At 40.8% G+C, this 18,965-nt stretch overlaps 1 protein-coding gene across 1 annotated transcript; it reads right to left on the bottom strand.

The window, feature by feature from the left end:
- Positions 1 to 1,283: 1,283 nt before the first annotated feature.
- On the bottom strand, positions 1,284 to 1,868 carry LOC119509322 (52 kDa repressor of the inhibitor of the protein kinase-like). The gene has a single exon (XM_037803285.1). It carries the CDS (start codon positions 1,862 to 1,864, stop codon positions 1,412 to 1,414), a length of 453 nt encoding a protein of 150 aa, XP_037659213.1. The 5' UTR covers positions 1,865 to 1,868; the 3' UTR covers positions 1,284 to 1,411.
- Positions 1,869 to 18,965: the final 17,097 nt, after the last annotated feature.

Raw genomic sequence — 18,965 nt, 5'->3', positions numbered from 1 at the left:
TGAGAAGAATTATTTGGGCTTTTATAACCCCAAACAGACAAAGAAATGGCCAGAAGCCAGAAGAAAGCAGAAAGGGGGAAAAAAAATAGAAGAGAGAAAGCTGTTTGGTCAGCATTTCCTTGTTATCTTCAGGTTCTTCCCTCATTCAGGCTTGTTTTTCAAGGTCCTGATTATGAGACCATATGGTTACATCCCTCATATCTTACTGCAGGCAATGCTGGGAAAGTTCCTGGTAGCAGAGAATAAGTTTTTGTTGCTGATATTAGAGCAACAGCAGGTTATTTTAACAAGGGCTTTTCGTGGTCAGAATAACTCAAAGCTGCTTGAGTAAAGAGATCTTAAACAGTTTTTTTTTCCTCTATTGGCTATTGAAGACTATACTAACCATTTTCCAGCTAAAGAATTATATTGAATATTTTCTACTTATCCAGCTATCAATATGACATTGCAAAGGGGAATAGACATGGGGTGGCATGATTCTTTGGGGGCCATTATTATTTTTTTTTTTAAACAAAATTCACATTTTATTTAGATTGAAATAAACTGTACAAAATTGATTTTCTTCACCAAAAATAATAGCAATATTTTCTGTATTATTCCTAGATAAACCACAAAACACTTATTTTTGTAGGCTTTCCAGGTTCTGCTGATAATCAAGATGAGGCAGTAGACATAGTCATGGAAATAGACAGAAGAAATCAGACAAATTAGTGGTCAGTATCCATGGCCTCTGATTCTATCTTGACCATGAAACAGAAATGTTCAACACATACCTGCTAAACAGCTTATGAAAGCATGGGCTCAATAAAGGAATGTAAACAGCAATAACCAGATGTAGAAAAAGGCACTCGAACTGTAACTTGTTCCTTTAGGTTCATTTGATAAAGACAAAATCTACGCTGAAATCCTTGCTTGGCGAGCTCAGTTTCTCTCACTCTCTGGTAATTCCCTTAACTGTCCAACATAAATTTTAACAACATACTCTGAAGTCTTTCTAGTTAAAGGTCAATAGTGAACCTCATTGTAACACTTTACAAAATGCATTCCTTCCTTCCATACCTCGTCAAAATTTATTTCTTCAAAGTACTGATAACTGGACTGGTAACTTGACAATTGGAGCCACAGTGATGATTAATGTCGTGTCTAAAATGACTTAACTAAAATAATTCCAGAGTGCCACTAATGGAGAGCACGCAGAAATGAAACGTGGCACTTTCAATGCTACCTTCTGCAAGAACAGACAGGTCTTCAAAGCATGAGAGTTCAAATGGGGGCCCTTTAAATAGGTAGATTATTAATGACAAATGTATTCAATGGGAGACCTATAGGCAAAGATAGTCAGTGATTAAGCAGCCTACATACACCTCACAGCTCTTCCTCCAAATATAAGAGAAAACCTATTTTAAAAGTCTCAAGTATTTTCAATGGTTTCTGAATTACCTGTGGGAAGCTCTGACTTAGTTGTATAGAGTTTGATATATGTGTCCACCATCAAATCCAGATCATGTTTTATATCAAAATTTATGTTAAGCAAAGCCAAGTTACTTGACCTTTGGTCTGTCAAAGTGTTCCTCAGGTATGCTTTGAGATGCTTTCGTCCATTTTCATAGCGTTCATTCTCAACCTTCATCACAGGAAGAATGCATAAGACCTTCAACAAAGCATAAACATTAGGAAAAAACTTGATGTCAGGCAGATGGAGGGCTTCATAAATGGTGGATGGAAGCTCTATATCTTTCCCTCTGTGTTTCCACTTGATTCTCCAACAATGAAGCTCGGCTGAGAGTGTGTCAGGATTGGGTAAGTCACTTCTGTACATGTCAGCATGGTGTTCCTCCGACGTATTGAATTTGAGCTGTCCCATGACAGAGGGAGGGTACCAGAGATAAGCATTTAAGAGCTTTGAGGTGCTGTTCTGAGAATATATCTTTAAGTTCCTGAATAATGTGCTCCACTGTTGGAACACTTAGGGTTTCTTTATAGTAACTCTTAGAGGTTAACTGAGACTCCAGGTTACCTTGCTGAGCTCTGCGGAATTTGCCAGGGAGTTTCATGTGAATATCAAGTTTGGTTGCCAAATTTGTGGCTTCCTCAAACCAAAATTCATGATAAACTTCAATGTTTTCCATCACTTCATTTAGTGAATGTAGCACTGCAGTCAAGCTGCTGGCTGTAAAGAAGACATCAGAGGTTTGGGGGGCCATTATTAAACTCATATATAATAGCATTTCTGTTATCAGTTGTATACTGCTGTATAACAAACCACCATAAAACCTAGGGGCTTAAGACAATAACCATTTTATTGCTCACAAATCTGTATGTCAGGAACTTGGACTGGTTTCGATGGGGCCGGCTGGGGCAGCCAGGCTGGGGCTGGAGGATCCAAGATGGCCTCCCCCACGTCCTGCACCTTGGCTGGGATGATGAGAGGCTGGGAGCTGGCTGGGCCTCTCTTTTCGCATATGTTAGTTAGGCTCGCACATGTCCTTGGTTTTCTTCATGTGACCTCTTTTTCCACATTGTGTCTCATTCTCCAGAGCTTCTCTGCCTTCAGTAGGATAGCCTGGGCTTTTATCCATGGCAGCTGGGTCCAAAAGAGCAAAAGCAGAAGCTGTCAGGCCTTTTAAGGCCCAGGTTCAGAGCAGCAGTGTCACTTCTGAAGAAGGGGCACTTCCCAAATCTGGGCTCGGCGCTCGGCACAGCTAATAGGAGTCACACTGAACCAGGCTGAAGAGGAAAAGATGGTTTATTGTGCCGGCAGAAGGCAGGGGAAGCTTTCCCAAATCTGCTTCCCCAAAGTATTTCTTCAATTGGGTTTTATACCCATGTTCAGAGACAAAGAGAGATAATCATTCAGTCAATGTGCAACAAGAGGGATAGACAAAAGGCCCATTGATCTGGGAGGTTTGGGGCAGTCTCCCAGTGATTCTTTAATTGGCTAAATCCATTAGAGACAAAGGGAGTTAATTATTTTTGTTAACATGGAACAGGTTTAGAGAACTTTAGTAATTTGTTATTTCCTGTTTTCTTGGTGACACCTGGGAAAGGTGTCTCTAGGTGTTTAGGGAGGTAGATGAAAAATCTTTATTTATATCTGGGTGCAGACTTTACATTTACATGCTGCTTCAGACTTTTTACTTTCACAGATTGCTTCTTTCTGGGACTAAGAGCTTCCATTATAGCCTGTTTCCAGCTTTGAAGCTTACATTACAATTTCCTCCTTGCTTACAGCTTTAAGATTATATTTAAAAAGTTACTGTTATACTTCCTCCATGATCTTTTGGTCAAAGTAAGTCATCAGCCATCCCAGAATCAGTGGTGGAGAAGACTTCTTCACCATTGAATGTGCTTGTTACAGGTATGGGAAGAACTATTGGAGGTTGTCTTTGCAGACAATGCTGGGCAATATTTGATTGAATGTGGCACAATGAGAAGCTGGGGTCAAAGGGTTAGTCTAGACCAGTGGCTACCCAAACAGGGTTGTACCTGAAAGCCAAAATGACTCAATCTAAGGGAAGATATGGAAGGCAGGTATATATACCTGGAAAATAACAAAAGTTTCCACCAAGTACTGCAGCAAGTAGGAGACAAGGATAAGGACAGCTGTTGAGAAAGCAGGGAAAATATGGTATGCATTGCAAAATCCTCAGGCCAGCCAGTCTGAGATGGTCAAACAGGAAACCCAGTACCTCTGCAGCCAGGGGGAATGATCACCTGTAAGTGGGAAGTACCATGGGAGCCCACGGGTCCTCCAGTCCTGATCAGAAGTATTACGTTCCAAGGGCTGCCATACAAATTCACACATACTTGGTGGCTTAAAGCAACAGAAATTTATTCTCTCACAGCTCTAGAGGCTACAAGTGTGTACTCAAGGGTAGGGCCATGTTCTGTCCAATGGGAGCTAGAGGCGGGATCCTTCCTTGCCTCTTCCTGTCTGCAGGTGGTGGCTGGCAATCCTCGGTGTTCCATGGCGGGTAGCTGCACAACTCGTCTCCGCCTCTATCTTCTTATGTCCTTCTCGCTTGTGTGTCCCTGTCTCTGTGTCTCTTCTCTCCTTATAAGGACACCAGTCCCTGGATGAGGGCCTGCCTCATTGTAGTGCCATCCTGTCTTAACTTGATTACATCTGCAAAGACTCTATTTCCAAAAAAGGTTGCATTCACAAGCACTGAAGATTAGGACCTCAAGATATCTTTTTGCAGAACAAAATTCAACTCATAACATCAGATTCATGTGGAATTCATCCTCCCCCTAAAAGGATGAGATCATGAAATATCCCTTCCATCACCCCAACTTGGGCAAAACCTAGAAGCAGATGGCCAGATGATATGGAAGTTCTAATTAGAGAGTCAAAACTGCAGGGCCACCGAACTAGGAGACATCTACCCTTGGTGGCAATTGAACAGTTGTAGACATTTTGCAGAGTGTTTTAGAGAAAAGCAAAGTCTTATTTTTGTCCAAGTGTGCTAGACAAGGTCCAGGTGCAATTCTCTGCTCCAGGTAACTGTTTTTCCCCCTTAATGATCCATTCCACATAAAAGTATTTTTGTTTCTGATTTTTAAACACTATGAACAACTTCTGGTATTCATGACCCTGGCAGAAGTGGATGTTTAATGAATTTCATATTCTGTAGTCCATAGAAACTCTCTCCCCAGTCCCAAGGGCTGGTGTTATTATGACGGTGGCAGTGATAATAAACTACTGGTATTTTTAATGAAATGTCTGCCCTTTTCAAAGCACATCCACATTTCTTAATTATTTTTATCCTATTTTATCTCGCTATTTTATCTAGGGTTCCTATGGCTCTCTGTGAATAGATCACAAGGAATCAGAATCTGCAAACACATAAAATGGTGCTGTTCGCACATCAATTTCCTTTTAATCATTGTGGCGTTTTATTATTTCCTTCTCTGGTTTAAAAGTTTACTATTTTTAGTGAAAAGCAAAAAGATCATATTTAGAGGCCAAAATTTAATTAGAATCCATAAATGCTAATTTTGTCCTTCTAATGAGAGTCATTACTTGTAATAGTTTCCGTCTGTGTCCCCATTAACATACAAAATGAAAAGTAGTGGTGCTACCGGTTTAATTAGGCCTAACATTTAAAATGGTATGTGAAAAGATTAAGGTTTGTTAAGAGCTAAGGAGTACAGTGCTCCTAAATAGGTTCATTTATAGGGCAACGGGAGAGAAGGATGGGTTCTGTGCCTTCCTGACAGCTTAGGAGTGGCTGTGGAGTGCAGCTGTGGAGACCCCAGCCGTCCCCAGAGGAAGGAACATTTTGTGTCACATGAAATAGGCCCAGGGCAGATCCAGATTTTGTGGGGCTTGAAGTGAAAGCTGTACTGGCTTCACCGAGTGTGGATCCTATGCTGAGCAGAGAGAGGTGAACGGGAAGGTCTGCAGAGAGGAACAGAAAGGAAACAAGGCTGTTGGAGCATGTCTCCAAGTAGCACTCAGGCTTGTAGTCTTTTTTCAACCTGACCCAGCAGAGAAGCTTCAGGAATCTCCCCAGCAAAAGGCCTGCTGGGGGAGAGTGGGTTGGCTGATCGGGAAAGTTGGGACTCCTGGGGCTGCCATGTGGCATGGGTTCATATAATGGTAACTGGGGACCAAGGCACTGATGACAATAAAAAGACATTAGTTAGCTCCCACTTACTCTCTTAAGCCTCAGCCCAAAGGTCAGTTGCTCCAAGAACCTTCCCTGACCTCAACTTTTGTGTCCCTAGTGCCTTGTTCATGTTTCTGATAGGCCTCGCCATACACTACACTATTTCTTTCCTTCCATGACTGTCTTTTAGCCTAACCTTGTGGGAGATGAGGACGCTGCTTTGCCCAATTTTTTTTTTCAACCCACACCCTAGTTTAATAATTGCTTCATGATAGACTTAAAAAATAACAATTTTTTTGAGATAGTTTACCTAAAATAAAGTGCACCCAATTTAAGGGACAATTCCATGTGTTTTGTCAAATGTGAATGCCCGGCTGACTTTTTTTATGGCTATTATTATCCTGAATTTACAGATAAGGAAAATGGGGCCAAGATCACTCTGCTTACGAATGATGACTCCAACTTGAAATGTAGAGCTTTTTTCCCCACGTCTCAATTATCAGACTCCATTCCTGGGAGTTTCCAGCACAGCTGGGGAATAGACTTGGCTGGCCTAGAAAACAAGCCTATGAGACTGCAATTTCTTCTGGCTGCAGGGTAACTGAGAGGGTCCTAATGAGTAGAATATTCCACATTTCTAAATATTAGTTATTGTCATCTTGGAGGGTAATCCTTTTATTAAGTGACTTTATGCATCAACTATAAATTCTCTAAGGCAGACCATTTTAAACTTCAGAATTCTCCTCATTAGCAGATCTTGCAATACATTTAAAAAAATATGAGAATAAAACAGTACAGGAAAATCAATCACACTTAGAATGGTTAAATACCAGTTCATTAAACTCCTGTTTATAAATTTGAATATAAATATGTGTGCATTTTATGTATATATGTTGTATTGGTTTCCTAGACCTGACATAACAAAGTACCACAAACTGGTGGCTTAAAACAACAAAAATTTACGATCTCACAGTTAGGGGATAGAAGTTTAAAATCAAGGTGTCGTCAGGGTCACACTTCCTCCAAAGTCTGCAGGAAATACTGTTCCTGGTCTCTTCTAGCTTCTGGTAGTGACTTGCTGGCAACCCAGGGTGTCCTCTCCTCTGTCTCTCTCTGCTTGTGTCTAAATTTCCCCTTATGAGGACACCAGTCATATTGGTTTAAGGGCTCACCCTACTCCAGGGTGACCTCATTTAACTAACTTGCCTAATTCCATCTGGACCAACTCTATTCCCACATAAACTCACATTCTGAGGTTCTTGGGGATTAGGACTTTAATATACCTTTTGAGGGGACACAGTTTGATCCATAACATATATGTACTGGATCACAAAGCAAAATGTATTTCTTGTTGTGGCTTGTGGTTTAAAAAATGCAACTGGTCTAAGGGAAAGAAGGAAGTGGAATAATTAATTCCCATTTTTAAAAGAGTATCTGCACCAACAATTTAACCTCCCCCTTCTTTTCCTAAAACCAGCTGCAGGTAGGGCAAATAACTGTTCTGTGTCTCAGCTTTCCTGAGCTATCCAGCTGTTATTTATGTTAATGTTCAAGGCTGGCGACTGTTTGGCAGAATTTACTTGAAACTTAGGAGGTACTAATTTCTAAACTTTCAGATCACTGGAATTCCAAAGTTTTATCTGGATATTTAAATATAAATGGATATATTACTAATTATTTTAGCTTTGAAACTGAGTTCCTGTGCTCTGAATACCTTCCTTCAAATCTCTGTGCTGTTTACAATTTTTGACATACCTCTAAGATTATATGGTTAACTTTATAACTACTGGAAATATGTGGAAGCACTGTCAAAATAGTGTGACTGACACAATGCCTTAGAATTCATGCAAAATGAAAAAATCAGTCACATACCCAGATTAAAAAGAAAAATATTTGGAAATACACACACAGTTGACTGAAGTTTTGGTAGCCTGTCTATTCAATATTTATATATTACACATATTTAATATTTGGGGGATGAAAATCTCTCTGTGTAGAATCTAAGTGTTTCAAGACAAAAACAAGTTAGAGAAACCTGAGTCTTTTGTTGAACTTTGATATTCAATCACATTTGATTTAATGCCAAAATGTTGTATTAATGAATGACATAGTGCTGCCTTGAGAACTTTGATCAGATGAACTTAAGTACAAAATTTTTGATTAGTTAGTAATTAACCAATCAATCTCTTCTTTTCACTGACAGTTAATTTTTGTAAGATGATGATAAACCTCAAAATTTAAGTATCTAACAGAGTATTCCTTTTTAAAATAGTCCTTGATATATACTGGCATAATAGAAATAACGTCTACATTTTCATTCAGATAACTCATGCTTTTCGGATGCTCTAAAGATACTGGGATTTGGTACGAAATGGATGAACTAAATAATTCCTTTTTTGTGTATCATTAGAGGTTTATCTGTTTGATAATAGTGTGGATCTGATGGAACTCTAGGTGGTATAGCCAGGATTTCCATATACAGACGGAACTGCTACAACCAGCTGTGACTGAAGGCTTAGGAGTATGCATATGACAAGCCCAAGTTTTGCCTATTTGGAAAACCGCTTGAGTGGAGTGGGCTTCATAGTTCTTTCTTTTTCTATTTGGAATGTATCTTTTAAAGCGGTCTTCATTGAAAACTTTTACTTAGCTATTTAGCAAAGTTTCAAATGTTTATTCATGAACTCAAGAAAAAGAAAAATAACATCCTTATTTTTAGAAGGGCCTTTGGAGGGAGAAATGGAATTTTTAAAAATACAGCCTGCTCCTAGGGCTTCCACCAACTTTCTTCGCTAGAGGTGATATTGCTTGCTTTGAATTGGCTAACACCATTACTAACATGACAGTACCAGATACTTTCACGTACTTAATTCTTTAATCTTCACAACAGCTCTATGAGGTGGAGCCTTATTATCTACCTTTGTTTTACAGATAACGACACAGAGTTTCAGAGAAGTTAGGCTTCTTGCCCAACATCACCCAGCTATAATGAAAAGAGGCAGGATTTGAACCCAGGCACTCTGGATACAGCATCTGCATTCTAAATCCATACACCCTGCTCTCTTGCTTAGAAGTGAGCTCTGGAGAACTTTCCAGGGTACATAGAACTGATGGTAACAAGTAAAGTTTCTGTTCAGTCCTTGCTATTGTTGTTAGAAATCACAGATGTTTAGAAGTGGCTTTTGTGATCATCCAGGCCAACCCTGGTATTTTACAAAATATCTGAGACCCGGAAAGCTAAATGCTACAGAGGCAATATGTGGTATGAACGCGTTTTCTTTTGAAAAATGACTCTAGAGCCTCATAAGGGAAAATGAGTTTTAATTTCTCTTAAACTTTCAATGAAAGGCAACAGAAGGAATTTCTTCACATTCAGAAATGCTAAACATTGAATGGATAAAGGAGGAAATAACAAAGTCTCTCCAGAGAGCCCTAACAGAGGAAGAGGTGTTGGCCTAAAACAGGTGCTTACCCTGGGTTAGGTGGCCGTCTGTGGTTTCCTCACCCAGCTTCCATTCACTCTTCTCTTAGCAATGACATCCTGGTTTTTCTCAAGGAAAAACCCCACTTCCACCACCTCCACACATCAAGGTGGTTTGGGTGGGGTCGTCCTCCCCACTCTTGGTGACCCAGCCCATCCCAGATCAGAGCTCTGCATCACAGTGATTGGTTCAGGGTTGGGCACAGTGTGGAGACAACAAGACTCAAATCTGGGAATACTACGGAGGCATGTTTTTTTCATTTGGGTTTCTGAGAAAACACTCCGGGAGCTATTGACAGCCATCCTACCACTCTTGAGGACATCCTGCTTCAGAACAGAGCCACCATAGAGAAAGCAGAGGAGAGAAAAGAGCACGGCCTTGAGCCACTGGGTCCAGCCCTGTCTAAAGCCAGCATTCTCTGGGTTTTGTGATACTTGAGCCCGTATGGTTACAGTAATCAGTGGTGTTCATTGGGTGCTGCTTAAGTGCTAGGCACTGCCGTAAGCAGTATATGCCGGTTATCTCATTTTGTTCCCCCAACAACCCAGTTAATAGTTATTACTATTATTTCCACTTGATACCTGAGTCTCAAGCAACAATGTCCCTCAAAACCCTTAGGACATACAGACACCATAAACAAACCACAAGATAAAGAACTCAGTAAACTAATCTGAATGATATTTGGAGGCCCCTAATATCTAGCAATCACAAACATATATAATCTTTTCCTTTAAAAACCCTTGCCTGGAAGCACCAAGATGGGACACAATTTAGGTTGCTACCTGAATATATGCTCCCTGAATTGCAATTCTAAGACCTCAAACAAACGCTTTTGTAGCCTTGCAGCTTAGTTTGTTATTTCTTGGTTGACATTATATGGTCTCTGTTTCAGTCTGCGAGGCTGCCAAAATGCCACACACTGGAAATGAGCTGGCTTTTAACAATGGAAACTTACTAGTTTTCAAGCTTACAGTTCTGAGGCCATGAAAATGTCCAAATCAAGACATCATCAAGATGATACCTGTTAGGTTTTTCAATTGAGGAGAGACAAAAACTTGATCAAAAGGAGTTTTATTGTCTGGCCGTGTGCAGGCAGCCTGAAGCCTAAGAAAATGGTGACAGCCCCAGGCCAGGGGAACAGTAAGGATGGTTGTCGGGAAGTTCTTTGTCCAGGGAAGGGGAGGCTGGCAGGTCTAGGTACAGTTGTTTCTCGGTGGCTACTTTGGGGAGAGGGGTAGCTGGCAAGTATTCATTGGCTGGTTGGAAGCAGGAAAGTTTAAAATGTTAACATTCAGGATTACTAGGGGTGGGGGCACCCTTAGGTGCAGACCCACAGGGTTCCTAGGGCAGGGGCAGGGGCTTTTTGCAGATCTGCAGGGTTCCTAGGGGTGGTGAGGTGTAGTGGCTCTATGGCAAAATTCCTAAGGGCTGGGGTGGGGTGAGGGCCCAGGACCTAAACCTAACAATACCTTCTTCCTGATGACAGGACGCCAGCGATCCTTAACTCCTCTGTCAGATGGCAGGCACATGGTGGCATCTGTTTGTCTTTCCTTTCTCATCTGGGTTTCTTTGCTTCCAACTTCTGGCTTCAGTGGCTTCCTCTCTCTTTTGGTGGCTTTCTCTCTCAACTTCTGTGTCTTTTTCTCTGTATTCATTCCATTTATAAAGGATTCCAGTAAGTGGATTAAGACCCACCCTGAATGAGGTGGGTCACACCTTAAGTTAAGATCCTACTTCACAATGGGTCCACACCCTTAGGAATGGATTAGCTTTAAGGACATGATTTTCAAGAGTACATAACACCCCGGGATGAATCTGGACCTGGCATTGTGGGATTGAGAACATCTTTAGTCCTTTGGCTACAAAAGCCCTCTTGGGCTGTGACACTCAGACCTTTACCAATTAATTCACAAGGCTACCGGTGATGGTCATGTCAAAATCTGGGTAATTAGATCCCTTAAATGACTTTCCAGAACAAAGAGCTGCTGACAAAACTGAAGCATTTAAGCTATCTAAGGAACTTCATAAGGTTAAGCCTGAAGTTTTTCCCCAAGTTATTGATTGGAGAAAAATCCAGCAATGTACCCAGAAACCCATGTAAGAATATTATAATGAGCATGAAAAAACCTGTAAACAATTCTCAGGCCTTCACCATGTTAACTATGAAACGTCCACCTTATTTAATTGTACTTAATTAATGGCCTTTCAGAAAAACTAAGCACCACTTTAAAACATAAACAACTAAATTGGGCTACATGGAATCCAATGATTTAGGAAATCTTACAGATCAGTTAAATCACAAGCCATGAGTTTCCAATTACAGCAGTGAAATAAGCCCCCAATGAACCCTTTAGGCAGCAGGGTTCAGGGCACCAGTACTTGTACTGTAAACAACCGGGACATTGGAAAAGAGACTGCCCTAAACTCCTGAAAACAGCAGACCACCCCCCTCCCACCCCCACCCCTCCCAATGCTCTTTAAGAAAGTAAGATGTCTTTCAGTACCACTGCTAGGGCTGCCCTGGGGATGTGGCACAGGTTTTTCCAACTGTCCATGTCACATCTTTAGGTGAAATAGATCTGATCATTGGAAACGAGGTTGCAGTGTCTAATAGATACTGGGGCCACCTTCTCTGTCTTAAATCCCACCCCCCTCATTAGCCCTCTTCCCTGGAGTGTAGAAATAATTCAAATGGCAGAGTCTCCAACAAACCCATGGCCTTCTTTAAATCCCTCCCTAGTCCTTTTCGATTAGGACCTGTGCAAAGCACTCATCAATTTTTATTAGTTCCCTGTGCTCCAATTCACCTTCTCAGAAGGGGTTTCCTTGGATTATTCCAAGCACACATATATTTCTCCCCAAAGGGAAGGATAAGGAATTAAGTCCCATATATATTCCCTTCCTGTTTTTCTTGTTTGAGCCGGTGTCCGGGGTGCTCAATGAGGAACCTAAAGACAGGGTCTGAGATGCAGGAGCAAGATGACGACAGTGCAGAAGTCCCTTATTTATCTTACTGACCTTGAGATGCTGAGGCAGGAGGAAAGTGTGAAAAAATTCCTATTTTATTGTAATTCACTACAAGGGCAAATCAAACTTTAAACTTTTAATAGATACCCTTTAAATTTTCCTCCAAAGAAGTTATACTGATTTACACTTCTGCAAGTATATGAAACGCTGTTCTACATTCACTCTGTGTACGGTTCATTTACCTAATTGCCTGTTGGGGACCCTCCTTAGAGGCCTTGGTAGCATCTCAAACACTTTGTATTGTTATTTAAACAAATCTTTACCATTTTGATAGGAGAGGAAACATATCCCATTGTTTTACTTTGCATTTCTTTTGAGTGAGGTCGAGTACTTTTTAGAAAGGACTTTAGAATTATTTTCTGTAAGTTACTTCTTCCAGGCATTCTTTTCCTTATATACTAGATAAATTAGCCCTTTGATGGTCATATGTCTTGCATATGTATTTTTGTAGTTCTTAATTTTTCTTTTGAACATGTTCAAGGTATCTTGCTGTTTTACAATTTATGTTGTCAGACTTATCAGTTTTTTCCTTTTATAGATTCTAGATTTTGTGGCCAGGGATCTCTTTATGAATCAACAAATCCAATGATCACTCCTTCTCCTTCCCTATACAGCATTTGGCAGAGTTCATCATTCTCTCCTTGCAAGTCCCTCCTTTCTTCCTGATTCTCTTACTAACTCTTTTCTACTCCCTACTTCTTTTCTACATCTTTCTGCCCTTTTCTACCAAGTCTGACATTCTCAACTAGAAGCATGCCCTCGTAAGGAGCAAAGGTGAGTGTGTCCCTGTCATTATCAGCTAGGAATATTTGAAACTACATGGGCCTCCCTTCCCCACCAGATCTCTCTCCCTGCCCTCCCTTGACCCTATCCTAGGTGTTCAATTGGGTGAGAATTGTTGCTAGAAAGCAACATCCTTGAGAGGGAGTATTGGGAGTGGGGTGGGGATGGCTGAGATAAAAGTATTCTCCAGCATTCTAGCCTCTGCCTTTTTCTCTGCTTTCTTGATATGCTTTTCTAAATGAGATGCCATCTACTCCCCTAGCTCTAGTTATGATCATTGTGCTCATGATGCTCAAATCTATTTCTTAAAATCTAATCTCTCTCTTATTTAGAGTTGATCATAAAGTAATATGTTGGGTGTATTTGATCATGTTCAGTGAATTCCCATCCTTATAATTTAGGGGAAGTTCCCCCAGAGTGGTTCTAACAGGATGGTGGATCACCCCATCACACCAGAGCGCAGAGGGACGGGCTGGCTGGTAGTTTCCCAAACTGGATTAGATGATGTGGCCATGCAATGGACTGCATGCTTGCCAAATGGGAACCCTCTTGATGACTTCTTCTGGGATATTCTAAAGGCACAGGTTTATTAAATGAAAATCAGAGATGCAAATCATCAGATGCACCACATTCATGGCAGTTTTGCACAGTGCACTGAACACACCACAAATGTCATTGAACATACTGTTTTTTACAATACAATGTCAATAAAACATTTATTATAATATCATACTTTTCCCTAATTGCCAGCTGGGGATACTCCTAGAGGGCTTGAGAGCATCTCAATTCCAATATATCTGAGACAGTCTCATCATCTTCCTTTTAAACTCTTCCTTCTATGTGTCCTGGTTTGTACAGCAGTGTTGCCGGCGTTGAATTCCTAGGTTCTTGGCCGGGCCGTGAGAAAGAATTCAAGGGCAAGCACAGATCAAGTAAGCAGGCAGGCAGTTTATTAAGAACACATGCAAAGAGGAGCACACGTGAGCTCTTGCAAGCAAAGAGAGGGGAGAGGCCCCGACACTGTGGGGCTATCTGCTTTTATTGCTTAGCTTTACTTACTCCCCCTTCCCTCTCCCGGTTCAGGGCTCTTTGTCCCACCCTCCCTTCTCTCCAGGATGGCGCCTGGTGGTAGATAGTGCACTTGGGCTGGTTGGTTGCCCTGTGTGGGGTGTTTTGCATAGGTGAGTAGCCTCCAGGCAGGAGGTTGTGCAGGACAGGCTCTCCTGACCTCCTTTAACCATCCTTGCTCAAGGGCGTCTTCATGGTATGTTCTCTCCCCTCTCTGCTGCAGCCTGCCTCAGTAGCTCTGCTCTCCACTAAGGCATACAGGGTTGAAAGCTCGAAATAATGTTTGACTGCCTCTCTTCTTTCTTTTACCCACAACCTATCAATTTTCAAGCCATCCTCCAGTTCAGACAAAGCTTTACTACGTCTCTTCTGGCTTAGTCTCAGCTTTCTTTCGCTCTTGCCCTTGCCCCTGTGCCCAAAGAGAAATCATCCAAAAGCTTAGTCCTGCTTAGGGGGGCTGCTGCCCAGGACTTTTCTTGGTTCAAATAACCTTTCTGCTCTACCCTTTTCAGACCTGTTTCCTATAACTTCCCTTAGCGCTTTTGGCTTCGGCCAAGTGGAGCTGCTCGTTCTTCCTTGTGTGGCCGTCTGATTCCTCACCTCTGCCTTCTTGCACATGCTGTTCCCTTTGTCTGCACTGCACAGGTCCAGGAGATCACATTCCCGCTGCCTTCTCCGTGGCTGCACCCCCAAGCGCAGCTCACAGAGCGGTTCAGCAGGGCAGGCCTGGACCTTTCCCCACAACTAAAATCTAAACCCATTTTTTCTTTTGCTTAAAGGTACAGCTCAAATGTGTTTTCCTTCACTGAATCTTCTTTTATCTCCCCAATTCCTTCTCAGTTTTTTTCTGTCCCTCTTTGATGGATATCACTGTGAGCGTATGTCACCAAAACTGAGTAAAAATGTAGAGATGTTAGAATCCTATTTAATAATTTAATGTAAATGCCTCATTCAGTATATGCAGGATAAGGAATTTGTTATTCTCAACTTTGCCATATTAAAAAAAAAATCTACTTTCATGAGGTTCTTATGTTTATTAGTTATTTAGTTTATTGATTTCTTTCAACTCCACCTGGTTCTAGAAAACAGTTTAGGCAAGAGGAAGGATTATATGCAAAAGTTACTTAAGAAAATGAAATATTTAGAACTTTGGATTCCTACCTAAGAATAATTATATAGGTAATTCTTGATAAACCCGAAATAGGGTTTTTGGGATATTATAGTTAATTTAACATTTGGTAGACTGCATGTCAAGAAGAAAACATTTAGCTTTCATCCCTTCAGTTGAAATTTTCTGAAATATATTAACCCTCTTGGTTGAGTCCCAAGCTCTGTAGCTTCATGCCCCTGGAGAAGTATTTGCTGTGCCTGGAACACACTGGGTACTTTTATGTCTTTACCCATGGTGTTCTTCAAATTGAGTACTTTCTTTTCCTTTCTTGGTTTCTCCCCACCCTTCAGCCAGGTATGTTGTTTCTTTTGTGAAGCCCTCTGAGACCTCCACATCAAACTTATATTCCCTGAGGTGCTGGTTGCTCTGCTTACACTTCTGAACAGCATTTGGTTTACTTTGCCTCTTTTTGTAGATGATAATTTATGGAATGTCTCCCTACTAAGCTGTGGAATCTTTGAGGGCAGTGGTTGCTTTCATTTCTCCTTTGTTTTCCCCAGAAGACCTTGCATAGTGCAAGGAATCCAGCTTGGCATGATTCCTTTAAGACATCACCCCTTCCAGATGCCTTCTAAAAAGGAATGCATTGGTTCCCACCTACTTTAATAGTCTTAGGTTCTGAATCATTTACCTTGACTTCCTCAGATCTTTTCCTGCTCTCATCTTACTAGGATATCAATTTTTCATTCTCTTTTTTCCATCTTCATCTTGGTCCTTGGACAAGCTCACTTTTTCCATTCAACAAATATTTATTGAGCACTCTGTGTAATGGAATTATTGAGAAGACTGGGCAGACCATTCTCTGCTATAGGAAAGTTCTGTTCTGGTTGGGGTGGGCATGGTGGGAGTGGGAAACAAACAATAAATAAGTAAACAGATAAGAAAATTTCAAAAGGATGATGATCTATGAAGGAAATAAATCAGTGATGTGATAGAGAACAACTCTGTTTAGGATGGTCAGAAGTTGAGTGATGACTATGATTCATGGCCTCATCAGTGACTTGGCTTTTCTGTGGAACTGTACTGGACTTGCCTTGGGTGACATTGTTCCTGACTGCCCCAGATCCTGTGTTGCTTTACTGGCACTGCACCCAGTGATGCGACCATCACATGGGGTCACAGAAGGCTTGTACACTTGAATTGGAAACATCCATTTGATACTGTTGGCATATAGGTTAGAGCCGGGTAGAGCCTCCAAAGGGACGAAATGCTCAGGACTCATGCCATAGACTTTCTCTTCCCTTACAAAATGCAGTGCAAAAGAAAAAGGAAGCTATAAGAACATAAAGTCTATCAATGAAAAGAAAGAAGGCTTCATATCTTTTCATCTGCTGTATTTCCTGATTTGATAATTATCTCGATAATTTGTACATTGATTTTACACTTTTTCCTTTCTCTTTTGCTCCATCTCTTCCATTCAGTTCAGCATATGCTTTGTTCTTCCTCTAATGTAAGAAATTAGAATAAAATCTAATTTATTTGGGAAGGTCTAAGTCAACCTTATTCTTGATGATGGGGGTGAGGAGCAAGAGCTTAATAGGCCAGACTTCACCCTATAGACGATGGGTTTAAGTATTTACACAGCCACATGGCCTTATGCAACTGCACATAAATGTTGGGGTGCCATTATTTAAAGCTGAGGAGTATTATGGAGTTTTCTTATTTGTAGCTGTTGCTTCTTGGGAAATGATTTTATAGTAAGTATTACATGGCAATTTCCTGCTAAAATCAGGTGCAACATAAATTGTGTTTCTGAATTCTGTTTAGAAAAAATATTTGCCTTCTTAAAATAGAAAACTGTGATTATGTTGTTTTTATTTCTTCCTTAAATCATTAGGATTTCAGAATCAGTTTGTTTCTACAAGTAATAATCACACCCATCCTAAAATAAGGCATTTCAACACAAATTAATTTATTCATATAAGTTACAGTGATTTGAGTGTTTGAGTTTCCAGGATCCAACCTTTGCATCATGCCCAGCACTAGCTTAGAGATACTTTTGAGAGGAATTTTTGAAACAGGATTTGTGCTTTAGCACAAAATGCAGATATGCGATTGATGGAAGTTTAAAAATATGTTTTTGCAAATTGCTTGCCTCCTCCCATTTACTAATCTGTCTTCTGTGCTAAGTGGCTCTAGAGACAATTTAATGAATGCAATTTACCAGAGACTTTAGCAAAAATAAATTTGATTCTGGAGCACCACAAATTATGAAATCACAGAAATGAAAAGGACACAGAAAGGTCATTTGGTTTGTCCTCCTTCATTCAGACAGGTTTGCACTTCTTATTACAGCTGGGTGAGAATCTATCCTAATTCTGGAGACTTCTGAGAAGAAGATTTCACCAGCTCCCTTGTTATCGCTAATGCGAAACATCCATCACTTGTGGAAAATTCATCTGAAGGACATCTAATTTCCTCATACTGGAGTTTATTCCCATTTCTTTTAAATGAGTCTTGGTGATGATCACATAGATTTCTGTTAACCAACCACTTTAGAGAAATGGGAGTGAATGAGATAATGCATAGAAAGCTCTTAGAACAGTTTCTGCATGTAGTAGGCTCTTAGTACATTAGCTGCCATAATCATCCTTATATGGTCAATATTACAGAGGGAGAAATCATGTTCTTTGTCCGTCTGGTAATAAAGAAACGCCAAGTCATTTTGGGATTAGCAGTTCTGGCTGCCTGGTGGTTGATTTGGTGTTGTATCCTGAGGCGGCACCCTGGTTCTCTGTAAAGGAGTACATGGTTAGTGCCTGACAAGAGCGAGGCAGGTGCATACATGGAAGAAAAGCTCTTGTGCCAACTCTTCGCCATCCCTGTAATGATGCCTGTAAACTCTTGGAGGGCAGGGACCACATTTTATTAGCCTTGAGTCCCTAGTACTTAGCCCAGTGCCTAGCAGAGAAAGACACATCATGTACTGAATGAGTGAATGTTGACTATCTTAAAAATCACTCCACCAAATATTTTCACATGAGCGTTATCCTTATCTTCCAAAATAGTGTTATAATAATAATAATAGTCCTTGATCATATTTCTATTTCTTAGGTCATCTCTCTTTTTTTCATTTTTCCCATTTTACTTAGCCTGAGAGTTCACTGTGCCTCTCCTCTAGAGGTATTTTCAGTTCATCCAGGCTCTTTGTGAGTTATAAAAGTCAGAATTAAATCTTGTGAATTACAACTTTGAGTATGGTGCTGAGTTCTGATAGATCTGCTGATTTCTTATATGATGAAAGATAAAATTCAAAGTCATGTGATGGGTCAAGTTTCACCTAGTCAGAGACTTCCTTGCAAAATTTAGCCCTGTTCACGATTGCATGGGGCGACTACTGTGAAGTCAAGCTCTGAAGTTCTTGCAAGGGTCTTATTAATCTTTAGCTCCTAGAGGATTGTTCGAGTCCTCAGAAGGGTTGAAAAAAGAAAACGGGGCTAAAGTAAGGAGTGAGCTGAGTTTTGGCTCCAGCACTCTCTGCTACTCTGCAGCCATCCGAGCCCCACTGTTAGACCCATCGGGCCACATGAGGTTGAGTATGGGAGCAGGTGGAGAAGAGAGAAGAAATCTTTTCTTAGTTCTCTAGAGTAGATGACATGCTATCATTCCCCTTCCCACCTCCATCTTTTTTGAGGCCTAAGTCATGCATGCTCTGTAGGGTTTATTTTTCTAGGTGGGGGAAGAAGGTGAATAAGGTGAACTGGGGCAGAAAGAAGGAACCATGCCAATAGGAGGACAATTGTGCATCCAGCCATGTCAACAGAGGGAAGGAGACACTGCTGTTTTTAATCCAACTCTCTTGGGTTAAATGCAATTCTAGGA

Source organism: Choloepus didactylus, chromosome 14, assembly GCF_015220235.1.
Source record: "Choloepus didactylus isolate mChoDid1 chromosome 14, mChoDid1.pri, whole genome shotgun sequence".
NCBI classification, from domain to species: domain Eukaryota; kingdom Metazoa; phylum Chordata; class Mammalia; order Pilosa; family Megalonychidae; genus Choloepus; species Choloepus didactylus.
The sequence above is the reverse complement of the archived record's forward strand: the minus strand, read 5'-3'. Positions and strand labels throughout refer to the sequence as shown.

What these genes read in the sequence shown, in the direction of transcription:
- LOC119509322 (XM_037803285.1), bottom strand. Translation starts at nt 1,864, where the DNA reads ATGGGACAGCTCAAATTCAATACGTCGGAGGAACACCATGCTGACATG.